We start from the raw sequence: 13,536 nt of genomic DNA on the forward strand, positions 1-13,536 counted from the left end.
ATTACATTTCGTTTAGTATCAGACAGATGTGCAGCTATCCTTGTGTAGCTCATGTGGCATGTGACTATTATTGTACCTCATTAGGTGGTAATGGAGCAAGCAAGAACCTGTTTGATTTTAGCAAACAGCTACCTTGGAATAGGTGTGGATACATGGCACCTATAGAGGTAACTTACACCAGTAGAATTTTATGACTGGTTTCTCAGGGGTAATCTCTATTGCAGTGGTCTCCAACCTTTTTATGGTGAAGATCACTTTTTGCAAGTAAAGGGGACCCCAGGATCTACCACACTCCCTGCCCCACCCCCTCCCCCACTTCCTACCTCCTTTCCCATCCTTACCCTGCCCCACACACCCCTAGACCATGGAGAGTCCCAGACCCAGCCAGACTGGGGCCGGATGGCACGTTCATCTGGCTGCCAGGCAGGCGTGACTCAGCACAGCTGTGAGAGAGAAGTGGGATTGGCCCCAGCCTGGTTGGGTCTGGGAAGATCTGGTCATTCAGGGTGTCAGGTAGTCACTGGGTACAGATGTGTACCCCTACGTCCTGCTGACATTCACTGGCTCCTCAGGGTGGCTGCGCCCCTTATGGTAGATCTGGGTGGGGTCTGGTGTCCTTTCTTTTCCCTCCTGCCACAACTTTGATGATTAAAAGAGGCTTACAAAAAGGGAGGTGGTGACTACCCATCACACACCCGGATTGATCGTAGGGGCTGTCCCAGTGCCCGAAGTCCAAAAATGGGTGCGCGGGAAGGACCAACTTAAAACCAATCTCTTTACTTTCATTCATTTTATTTCTTTCGGGTTCACTGAAATCTTATGACCTGTTCGTCTTCCGGACATCGTCAAGGTCTGGTTCCTGTGCTTGGGGTTGGTTACCCCCAGGGATCTTCAGCGGCTTACTTTCCCCGCTCTGGACTCCTCCCAAATACTTTGCATCAGGACCACACCGGCTTATTTGATGGTGTGCACTGCTTAATGAGGTAGGGAATTCCCGCTGGGATGATCAGCTGGGCAGGGACATGGTCCTCACAGCTCAGGGTTTTCTGCCAGCTCCCGGTCCAGGCATTGAGTCCCTCTGGGTGCACGCTCCCTTTCTCTTCCTGGGAGAATGCCTGGCCCTGATCTGGGCTCTCTAGCCGGCAGGGAGGCAGCAAAGAGAAAGAAAAGAAGAAAAAGAAAAAAAAAACCCCGCAGCGGATGGTTTGGGTGGATCTGCCACCTCTGCCACTCCTGGGGTCTTTCCCCGATCTGCCTTCCACCCCCTTGCCTCTTCCGCCCTCCTCTTCACTCCCATGGCGAGGGTGCCACTGTGTCTTCAGGGTCTGACTAAGGGCTTACCCAATCTTCCCTGTCTTCGCCCCGTGTCTCCAGCTCCCAAGCTTCTCTCTCCTGTTCTTCTGCCGTCCTTCTCTGCCTCCCCTGGGTTCCATTCCTGGCCTCCAGATATTGCCCCTGCTGCGGATTGGCAACAATCTGCTTCAGCTGTTGAAGGGGTAAAGCCAGGCAGGTGCAGATGAGGAGCTCTCATCGTAGCGTGGACATCGTGATGTGTTGCAGTTCATGACCCTGGTCGGGGACACACCCTAGGTGAGCACCCTCTGGACTCTCACACAGGGGTGCTGGGCCCTGAGCATAGGTGGGGTGGGGCACAGGCACCCGGAGCCTCCGCTGAGCTGTGTCCAGCGGTGGGAGCCCCCCAACACACCCCTGGATGACCAGATCTTCCCAGACCTGGCTGGGCTGGGCCCACCCCTATGTAAGTCTCTACTGCTGAGCTGAGCCACTGGGCTGTACAGTCAGTCGCCAACCGTGAGGGCCTTGATCTGGCCTCCACCCCTTCCCTACCCCACAGATTGACACGCTGGAGCTGGGGGGGAAGGAACAGGCATGCGCCCAGATCTCCCCCAGCCCAGGATTGACCAAAAGAGGCTCCAGGACCTACCTGTCAATCAGGATCAATGGGTTGGTGACTACTGCTCTACTGGCTTGGTGAAGTTGCATTAGTTTAGAATTTTGTGTTGCCTATCTGCTACCATACTTTTTTACACTGGTATATTGCCAGTTATATTAGCATAAACATGTTGTCTGATTAGGGTACTAGTGATTTTTTTTTGATTTCTCAGACTAGACAGAGAGCTTCTCTCTCACCTTAAGCAGAATTACATTCTTCTGGGGTAAGAAATCCAGTAACAAAGGTAAACAGCAATTCAATCTAATCAATATGATCCTCCATCACATGTGAAATTACTGGTCCTAGTTGTTTCAGGGTGGCATTATGAGCTAATGTTGGAGGCAACAATGTATTAAAGCATACTGAATCCTTTCAGGTATTATAAGCTTCTTGGGTGCCCTAAGGATTACCTCAATTTTTGTTATTTGATTTATGTCCCCTATTTCCAAAGGCAGCATGTTTACAATAAAGCCTTTTCCAATTAACATTTTACTTTGTTTACTCTAAGCTTATAATCAGCCTGACAAATACCATACCTCCCTGAAATTCTCAAGACGTTTGTTAATGCTGGCTCCTGTTAAGAGCATATTGTCCAAGTAACACTGAGTGCTAGGAATGACCTGTAATACCTAGTTCATGGCTCACTTTCACAGAGAGGACTTATCCACATATGCAGGCACATGTACATGCAGCAGCTCAATAGCAGCACCACAAATTTATATCAGAGATTTGTGCCTCAGCACACGTGCTTGAACATGCACTTTGGTGTGGGACAAATTGGGCCACTTGGGCAAACTGACCCTGCCCAGCTTATCCCAGATCTGCAGCCAGGGGGAGCTGAAAGCTGGGAAGAGCACCTGTGCTGACCCCAGCAGTATAACAAGCTGCCCTGGCATGAAACTCAGGGCTACTTGCCCTCAGGAGATTCTGGGGCCCACTCAGGCACATTTATTTTCATGTTTTGACCCTTTCATAGTTTCATAGTTTCTAGGGTCAGAAGGGACCTGAACAGACCATCAAGTCTGACCCCCTGCCCTGGGCAGGAACAAGTGCTGGGATCACAATACCCCAGCCAGATATCTATCCAACCTCCTCTTGAAGACCCCCAAGGTTTGGGAGAGCACCACCTCCCTTGGGAGCCCATTCCAGAGCCTGGCAGCCCTAACCGTAAAGTAATGCCTCCTGATATCAAGCCTGAACCTGCTCTTAATCAATTTGTGGCCTTTATTCCTTCTTATCCCAGGTGGTGCCCCGGGGGGAACAGAGCCTTACTTATTTTCTGTTGGTCCCCCCGGTGAGTTTATAGACAGCCACCAGATCCCCTCTCAGTCTTCTCTTGTGGAGGCTGAATAGATTCAGACCCTTTAGTCTGTCTTCATAGGGCCTGGCATGCTGCCCCCTGACAGTGCAAGTGGCCCTCCTCTGGACCCCCTCAAGGTTAGCCACATCCCTTTTGAAGTGCGGTGCCCAGAACTGGATGCAGTACTCCAACTGTGGCCTGACCAGTGCTGCATAGAGGGGAAGGATCAGCTCCCTGGACCTGCTTGTGATGCATCTATAGATGCACGAAAAGGTGCGGTTAGCCTTACTGACCACTTCCTCACATTGGCAGCTCATGTCCATCCTGAAGTTGACAATGACTCCAAGATCCCTTTCAGCCACAGTGTTGTTGAGAAGGGTGTTCCCCAGCCTATAGGTGTGTTGCAGGTTCCTTCTACCCTGCACTCGTCTGTGTTGAATTCCTTCTATTCTTATCTGCCCACCTTTGTAACCTGTCTAGATCTGGATTCTGTCCTTCCCCTCCAGTGTGCCCACTTCTCCCCACATCTTTGTGTCACCAGCAAATTTAGACAGCATGCTTTCCAGGCCCGCCTCCAAGTTGCTGATAAAGATATTGAATAGCACAGGCCCGAGGATTAAGCTCTGAGGAACTCCAGTGTCCACATCCCTCCAGATCAAAAATGACCCATCCACCACCAGTCTCTGGGTGCAACCATCAAGCCAATTTGCCACCCATCTGACTGTGTAGGCATCAATGCCACAGTCGCCTAGTTTTTTTTATGAGAATGGGGTGAGAAACCGTGTCAAAGGCCTTCTTGAAGTCCAGGTAGACGACATCCACCTCAACGCCCGCATCCAAGGACTTGGTGACTGGTTGTAAAAGGAAACGAGGTTAGTCAGACAGGATCTGCCCACAATGAACCTGTGTTGGTTGCCCCTGAGCATTACCTCCAATGCCAGGCCCCTGCAGATGTGCTCCTTGATAATTTTCTCAAAGGTCTTCCCAAGGACCGAGGTGAGACTAACTGGCCTATAGTTACCCGGATTCTCCTTTCTCCCCTTCTTGTAAATGGGGACCACATTGGCCCTTTTCCAATCCTCTGGGACCTGGCCAGAGCACCACAAGCACTCATACAGCTGTGCCAGGGGCCCTGCTATGACCTCTGCCAATTCCCTCAGTACCCTCAGATAAAGAGCATCTGGACCTGCTAATTTAAACACATCCAGCTCCTCCAGAAGTTCCCTAACTAGACCGTCCCTGACCCTAGGCATGGCATCATGTCCCCTGAGCCTGTCCATAATCCTAGTTGGGGAGTTGTCCTGGTTCCTGCTCAGAAATATGGAGGCAAAGAACTTGTTGAAGAGATCAGTTTTTTCCATTGCTGCAATCACCAGATTGCCAAGCCTGTCCTGTAGGGGCCCCACGTTACCTGGTGCCTTCTTCTTACTCCATATGTATTAGAAAAAGGACATTTTGTTATCCTTAATTCTGGTTGCCATCCCTAGTTCTGTCTCTGCCTTGGCTTTCCTAACTGCCTTTGACCCACATGACACTCCTGTTTTTTTCATTAGTTGTTCCAAGAATTTAGTTGTTCCATTTGTCCATTAGCGCATTCGTCCATTAGCCGTAAAAAGGGACTACTAGTTAGCTAGTTTGGCCTTCCCCATGGTAATTGGATAGACAAATAGGAACTTCTGGGAGAGGAGCCTCTGGGAGGAAGTTGGCCATGCCCCTTCCTGTCCCAGGCTGCTGCTGCTGCTGGTTGCTGCAGGCTTGGTCTCAGGAGCTTCTGGGGAGAAGATGGCCAGGCCCCTTCCTGCCTCTGACTACTGTTAGCTGCTGACTTGTTCTCAGCACTTTTGGGGGTAAATTGGCCACACCCCTTCCTGCCTTGGGCTGCTGCTGCCTGCCCCCCCCACATAGGGAGGACCTCTGATGCATGCCACTGCCCCCACTCAGGGAGAGGCCTACCGCACCCCAGCACCACACCCTAGCACTGCACCCCAGCTTCTGCACCCCTGTTCTGGCCTGCTACCCAGCCCACCACCAAGCCGTGGTGGGGGAACAGCCTGGGGAGGGAGCCTGCACTACCTGTGGGCCCCTCCCCCACCATCACTGCTGGAGCCTAAAGGTGCCTTGCCTGCCCCAGATGCCTTGGCAGGCCAGCCCCCACCTTCACCTCCAGTTTCACCTGAAGCATACCCTGAGTGGCTGAAATGGATGGCTGCTACCACTGCTGCTGCTGTTGCTGCTACTGCTGCCATCTGTTCTGCTGCTGCCCCCTCTCAGGAGAGAGGAAGATTCCCTGCTGCACCACCTTGCACCACTCAACACCACACCTGCACTGGATTACTCCCTAATTTATTGCTTCTGCTGCCTCACTGCATCAGATCCTGCTTTGTTTTCATGCTTATTTCTCCGCTACTGAGTGCCTGGCTGGAGGCCTTGGACTGATCTTCAACAAACAAAGTCCCTCCACTACCCCAGCCATCTTTCACATCTGCCTCAGCAGCCTTACCGTGTGTTTTCACATTTGTATGGTAAATTCTGTGGTCCACTCCCCCTGCCCTGGTGTTTGTTATGTGGCTGAATAAGACAGTTTGAGTCTCCCCAGCCCTTGTATGTGTGTTTCCCCCTCCCCCACATTCCCCAAGCATAGCCCTCCTGTTTTTTTTTCCTGTGGGGCTGTAGCTCAGTAAGCTTCAGCCCCCTTCCCCCCTCTAATTTCCCCCACAACCCCAGCCTGCCCCTATTAGATTCACCAGCCCCACTGTATATTTTGGTTTTGTTTATTGTTTTCCCTTCCCTTATGTGAAGCAATGGCAGGGCAGAAACCTGGGGGGGCAGATGCCTCTACAAAGCTTCCTGCAACCCCCACTATGGGGGCAGAATCCAGCCAAGCCCCCAAGGAGATTCATAGATGTTAAGGTTGGAAGGGACCTCAGTATGTCAAGTCCAACTCCCTGCCCTGGGCAAGAAAGAATGCTGGGGTCAGACGACCCCAGCTAGGTGCTTGTCCAGTCTCCTCTTGAAGACACTAAGGGTAAGGGAGAGCACCCTTGGAAGCCCATTCCAGATTCTGGCTACCCTTACTGTGAAGAAGTTCTTTCTAATGTCCAACCTAAATCTGCTCTCCATCAATTTGTGGCCATTGTCCTTAGTTACACCAGGGGGTGCCCTAGTAAATAGAGTATATCCTATTCCCTGCTACCCTCTGCTGATGGATTTATAGGCAGCCAAAAGATCACCTCTCAGCCTTCTCTTGTGAAGGCTGAAGAGATCCAGGTCCCTCAGTCTCTTCTTGTAGGGCCTTACCTGCAGGCCCTCCTTTGAACCCTCCTCTGAACCTTCTCAAGATTCTCCCCAGAGGAGGTTGGTCAGGCTCTGCCTCCGGGGTGGGGACTGCACCCTTCTGCTACAGAGGGATACTACCCAATGTATATAGACTACATTGGAACAACTTCTCTACAGATGTTGCCAGGATTTTCTATCACTTGAACCCTTTAAATCAATGATTTTCAACCAGGGTGCCAGGGCAGGCTGGCAAGTTGCAATATCTTTTGAAGGGATCCAGGAGGTAGGAGGAGATAGGCAGGTATAAGGAGATATGGCCAGGCTCAGGCTCCTCCCTGCCTGGTCTCTGGCCTGCCTCCACTGCCTGACCCCTCTGCAAGGAGCTAAGCACTGTAATAAACAAATTACTTTTTTGAAATGGGGTGTTGCTCCATTCACAAAAGTTATGGAGGGCCTCAAGTCAAATGATGGGTGCCTCAAGTCTAAAAAGTTTGAAAACCTCTGCTTTAAATCAAGCCTGGATGTCTTTCTAAAGATAATATCTTCTTTGTTCAACCATAAGATCTGGAATTGATGCAGGAAAAACTGGGTGAGGTCTCAAAGCCTATGTCCCACAGAAGGGCAGACAAGGTGATCATACTGGTTCATTCTGAGTTGAAAATCTGTTAATCTATCAAAATCTTTAGATTGGGAGATGCAATCTCTTGCAGAGCCTTTCCATCTCTTAGCTATATATTAAAACCCCTCATTTTGCTCTTACAGAGAAAAAGTAAACCCAGAACCTTGCCAACCCTGTCTTACTGTGCCAGAAATCAGAAAGACGGAACCAAGCCACAATGAAGTGCCCTGGGAAAAAGGTTGTCCAGTCCATCACTGTCCAATTGCTGCATCTCCCAGCTTGGTGAGAGATCACTTACCTTCTTCCAGCTGCATGCTTGGACCAATCTCCACCCAAGCCAATGGCCAGGTGCCATCCAGTTCCCAGGATTCACATCAGCATCACTTGTATTACCATTGCAACCAGCAAGAGCCTAGAGGCAGCTATGCTTTGCCCCCACTACCCGGGCATGGAGAGAGAGCCACCTTGTGTTCTCACCATTCCAGCGGGGATCCCTTGCCAGCTCCTCACCATGAAAACCCTGAAGGTCACTGGAAACAGTGGTCACATGACCAGCATCAATCACGGACAGTACAGCACCACATTGTAACAGTCAGGTAAGCCAAGGTTTTTGCAAAAGGTCAGAGGGCTACTCATGGTCTCTCTTTGTATGGGGTAAAGGGACTGGGAAGAGCCTGGGGACTGGTGTGAAAGGAGGAGGACTGCAGCTTTGCCAGCTCCTTACTTCCTTTTCAGCTACATGCACCACATAGGCGCATAGAGGGGGCAGTGCTTTGATCCCTAGCTTTTGAATATGATGTACAAGCAGCTCCTAGCACCTGTGTGACTCATAAGAACCCGAGAAATTGTGATATTCCATTAAGAGAACTCCAGTAAATAAAACCAGTGTTCTCCCAGCTGGTGCCAGGACCTTCTGATCGAGCCCTGACCTTTATTTTGCTGTTCTCCATTTCCTTTCTACATCCTAAAAAATCTGTCACATGTCCTTTGATCTGGAAGAATTTCAGTGTGACTGAGATCTATAATGTATGCTGTACAGGTGCCAAGGTGCTGGGCACTCCTGAATAACTTGTGGAGTTTCCTTTGTGGGAGAAGGAATGTTCCATCAGAACAGGAGAGCTCCCTCTCATGGCACAGTTATGATCATAAAAATGAGTTTTTAAGGGTATTTCGACATTGTAATGGCACTACTTAGCATGCTTCACCCTTCCACTGCCACAGGCACAGTCTACACTTGGAGACACAGTATTGCCAACTCCCATGATTTTGGCATTGTTCTTAAAGTCTATACTTCGGAAATGTGAACAATTTAGCTTTCTTTTATATATATATACATAAATATAAATATATATAAAAGAAAGCTACATTTTTCACATTCCCAAAGCATAGACTTTAAGGACAACACCAAAAATCATGAGAGTTGGCAACACTGGAGATATATCAGGAGGGCTGGTCTAAGGTCATCCCCTGCAGTTTCCTGCAAGACCTCAGTTTCCAGTGTGTTTGACAGCAGCCACTAGCGATGACCCTTGAGCGACCTCAGCAATGTACTTTTAGTATGGAGTGTGCAAGCAAGAGTGGGTAGGCAAAGTGTGCTCAGGGGTGTCCCTGCTAGGACATGCAGCCACCACAATACTGACAAGCCCTTAGGTAACATAGCTGCCCTCTGAGAATTAATGTGTGACTTCAAGTCACTGCCCATACTGAAATAAGGGAAAGCTGCATATTATCACTTGCTCCCAGGGGCATTGCTTCTGAGGCAGCCCTGTTCCTGGAAGCACTGTAACAATGCTCAGAGGCTCCATATGGGATGCAGCCTTTAATTTGGTATAATATACCACTACCCCCCTCCACCTACCACCACACTTCTTGGCTTCATATGGTTTTTTTAGGAGCATCCTTGGCACTGACAAACCCTTCAATACCATGTTAACAGGCACCTTGGAAAGAGAGAATGCTTGGAACCTCTACCCCAACACATTGGTACAAAGCAAGGCTCATTTTCTGTTCTCAGTTTATAGGTGTTAACAGAGAAAGACCAGTTATATCAGGGGTGGGCAAAATGCGGCCCACGGGCCAAACATAGGCCACCAGGCCATTGTATCCAGCCCACAAGGCCCCTAAAAAATTTAGAAAAGTAATATCTATGTGCCCCTGGCTGCCTGTCATATGGCCCTCGATGGCTTGCCAAAACTCAGCAAGCAGCCCTCTGCCCAAAATAACTGCCCAGCCCTGAGTTATATTGTCGAGCTATTGCAGCCATAGGAGTGTGACCTGAATCCTATTTTACCTCACACTGTCAACAAAACTGTTGGTTTAATTTTCTATAGTAGGTTATTTCAGCAGCAGACACAGCAAGATTTGAAGAGCCCTGGCAGATTTTGCAGCTCTGGCAGTCAGAAAAATGATTAAATGACAGTATTCTATGGTTCAGCAAATCTAATGCAAAAATGAGTGAGAGAAATAAAATAGAAATGCATTTCTGTGCTTACTGTAACCATTGTTTAAAATACAAGGCAAAACCACCCCCACAAAACCAGAGCATCTTAGTCCAGTGAAGAAAGTGGTAAGTGATTTATTTATAAATTAACACACACCACCAAGTAGACCTCTTACCGTGGTATGGGGTCTTTCCATTTGCTTTGCAAATTCTGCTGCTCAGTTTTACCATCCTGCCATCCATTCCATTCCTATAGAGCTGTTGCCATACAGCTGGAAGTGTTCCGTATGCTAGCACATTGCTATGTACGACAGTGCAGAATGAGGACATAAGGTTTTATAGCTAAGGGAAATGGCAGAGAAGAAGGAAAGGCCCTTCAGAGCTGAATGTGACTTTGGTTGCTGTGCAAGTGGGAAGCTCACACTCAAAGGTTTGTTAGCTACCTTCCAGTAACCCTGGAATCCTTAAAGGAGGCTTTGTTTCCAAAGCAGTGCATGGAGCCGTGCAACTAGAAATAACAAATATCCACCTTTGAAGGATACACTGGCAAATGGTTCTGAGTAGCTCCATATCCCTATTGGCCCTCCACTCACTACAAACATTGTCCACTGAAAAGAACCCAACAGGCATATAATGTTGACCCTTATGTAAAAGTCCCATAGTATTGAACAATAACCTGTGTTTTGAACCATAATTTTGAACCTTTGTTATTGAATGGTCAAAAAATCATTAAGCAAAGTATTAAACTCTTTAGACTTGAGTGTACAGAGAATAGTGATGTAATTCCCACAGGACTATATTATAGCCAAATTAAATTCTGTATATTTTTTTCCATAAAACTATTAACTAGGACCGGGATTCAAGCCTACATCAACTCTTCTCTAGAATACTGGTGAGAGGCTGTGCTGTTCACTAGAGTATTACATTCATGCTGCAGCTTTTCCCAGCTGGAAATGTGCTGCATCATTTGTTGTTTTTCAGTCTCTGAAACGGTTAACTTGCTTATGAGCAGCATAGCACTCAGTTTCATACTAAAATAATGCACCAGTGAATCTCTTTCTCTCTGCAGACATGACAAAGGCTTCAGGATGCCAAAAAGGTATGTTTAATATCAAATGCTTTTTTACCCTGTTATCACTGCTCTCCTACCATGCTATTAGGAAACACAGCATATTATTCCCAGTGACATCCCAGATAGGAGAAGCCTCAGAGGCAAGGTCAGAACTCCGCATTAAGAATTTCCCATCTGTTTAGAAAGGTCATCTTCTGTTTGTGAAACAAATTTAACTTGTATTCAGAAAACACTGCTTTGTCTATCTAGCTTTTCACAAAGCAGGACTTACCTCTGGCTCATCCAACACTTCTATCTATTTTTCTTGTCTGGCAAGACCAAGGAAGCAGCCTGGCTAACTAGACAGGTGCCAGCCTTGGAGTCAGGAAACCTGCAGGACGCTATGCACAGCTCTGCCACTAACTTTTCAAGAGACCTTAGCAAGTCACTCCACTTGTTAGTCCTTCATTCCCCCTATTACAATTGTTATCTGCCAGGTAAAGTGCTGTGACACTAAGACACATGGATAAAATATAACACTAATGTTGCTGCTGTTAAGAGATTGCAGTGGATTCACATGGAGCTTGCATTTCAGAACTGAGAACTGGAACACGTTTAGACTCAGGGGATCTACACTTCTCCATACAGTGACATTGCTACGGTGCTGTGTACTAAAGCACTGTGCAGTACAGGCGGTTACTGCACTATGCACATGCTGCATGGTTAGATTTTGCCACTATGTTGCCGAAGTGGCGCGCTATACTAGGGGAGCGTGCTGCTATGATGATGTAATTGGAGATCACATGTAGACCTGCATGAAAACTACATTGCCATAGCACGCCATACAGCAATGTAGTGCATTGCTACGTTGTCACAGGGTGATGTGTAGATGTGCCCAAGATTGCTCTGTGAATGAAATAGTAGTAACAGCTTCAGAACTTTGTTTTTCATGGTATTTGGTGGTGGAGACTTGCTTTTCAAGTCTCTATGTAGTGTGTCCTAGTTTTTTATATATATAATGTACCAGAAGCTGTACAAATTAAATTTAGATGACTATATTTTTGCAGAGGTGTAAAATGCTGCAAGATGCAATCTCTGAGTGAAGAGGAATAATTTGTGATGGAAAAATAATTGTAGCAAATCTAGGTACATTTTACAAAAAACAACATTTTTAATAGAAAAGACAAATGAAAATGTTACCAGTCACCCTTATTTCTTGACCCCTTTTCCTCAAATTTAAATAGAAAAGAAGGAGAATGATTAAAGATCTGCACGTTACATGCTTTTCCATGTTTACACTGGTGTGAAGGCAGATTACATTGGTGTAAATGTGTCTTGTGACTGCACCTTCTGGCTCAAAAGAGGCAAAGGACTGGGCTAGCAAGTGCATTATACCTCACAATTGAAGCCCGTCAGTACAGTTGCCATAAGCGTGAGGTTCCTGAACGTAACATTCATCCAAGTTATTTGCTGACAAGTAATTTTAAACCTCAGAAGGCCAGAAATATTTAGAAACTTACCAGATCTGACTAAGGAGTGTCTAGTCTAGTATCCTGTCTCCAACAACAGCTTGTTCCAAGTACTTCTAAAGAAAGTACAAAAAACTCTAGGCAATTGGGTCTAGGCTGCACTAGAAAAGATGTGCCAGTATAAACTACCAGTATAGCTATAGTGGCAAACCCTTAGAGTGAAAATACAATACATATCAGCAAAAGAGTCCTTTTCCAGATATATACTCATACACTGAATAATATAAGCAAGATTTTAGCAAGATTCAGTACCATCTTGTGGCAGAAGTTCTACAAGTTAATTACCTACTGTGTGTATCCTAGTGAGATCTGTGGTTTCATGCCACTTTTCATCAGTTACGCACTTGACTTCATGCAGCTGCTAGTTTGGTCTGCACAACAAAAAGAAGAAGCGGGGAAAAAGCCTTCTCAAAGGGAATCTTTTTCAGTTAAATATTTACAGGCTTATTTTGCCCTAGGATGCAAGTGCCTGGTTTTTATTATTTCCAACTGAAAAAACAAGGAAATGGAGGGAGGGAGAACGCAATTACCCAAGTTAATTAGGACTACATGTAAACATCCAGTTGGAGACAACATTTTCATTATTCATTGAACTACATCCCTAAGCTTTTCCACAAATACATTCCAAAACCAGGAAGCCTTCGTTCTATTTAATTTCCTTTTTCTAACATTGTGCTCAATATCTAACTTAATATCAGCAGTGTGCTAACAGCTATATTTCTTTTCTTGTGTTGCTTCCAGTTATTCCCAAGTGATTGCTGAGTGGCCTGTAGCTGTCCTGGTGCTCTGTTCAGTGACAGTTGTGATTTGTACTTTAGCTGGTCTGCTAGTTGGAAATTTGCCAGATTTTGCAGAGCCCTTGATGGTAAGTCCTCACCAATGGTATAAGCCATCTACATCATTCATAAAGGCAAAATTAATCATTGCAACAATAATTGAAGCTTTCATAAGACAAGGTAAAACTGTTACGTTCTTCCCACCTTCTTTGAAAATGGATGGAGAAGAGGGGCAGCCAGGAAACACATAAGGTTGTTAAAGTCACCAACTTTCAGATTCCTCCAGAATGCACAACATCATCTATTACCAATCTGCTGTACGTCATATCAGTCTCAGAAATACCATATCCAAAGCTTCTGGAAGAGTATTATGCCACAAAAAAACCTGCAGACCTTGCTCTTATGATGCAAAATGCAGAATCCATCCCTTTTAGTCGGGGCAGGATTGTTCTCTACAGCATATTTTCTGGTCCTGGTCATAATTTCAAAGGACTTTAAAGAAAGATCTTTCTGAGTACCCTTAGAAGACCCTTTCACTATTGAACAGATCTTGCCATTAAAATATTTTTCTTGTTGTTCAGCCTTAAATTT

The 13,536-nt window shown here is 46.7% G+C and overlaps 1 protein-coding gene across 1 annotated transcript in view; it reads left to right on the plus strand.

Moving 5' to 3' along the window:
• The window catches only part of DISP2 (dispatched RND transporter family member 2), a 42,604-nt gene that overhangs the window by 15,516 nt on the left and 13,552 nt on the right, over positions 1-13,536 (plus strand). The window contains exons 3-5 of the mRNA XM_019519927.1: positions 7,293-7,745; positions 10,659-10,688; positions 12,911-13,034. Coding sequence (XP_019375472.1) covers positions 7,293-7,745; positions 10,659-10,688; positions 12,911-13,034 — 607 coding nt within the window. The remainder of the gene's footprint in view (positions 1-7,292; positions 7,746-10,658; positions 10,689-12,910; positions 13,035-13,536) is intronic.

The sequence above is a fragment of the Gavialis gangeticus genome, unplaced genomic scaffold (assembly GCF_001723915.1).
Source record: "Gavialis gangeticus isolate Ggan-Ray unplaced genomic scaffold, GavGan_comp1, whole genome shotgun sequence".
Taxonomy (NCBI): domain Eukaryota; kingdom Metazoa; phylum Chordata; order Crocodylia; family Gavialidae; genus Gavialis; species Gavialis gangeticus.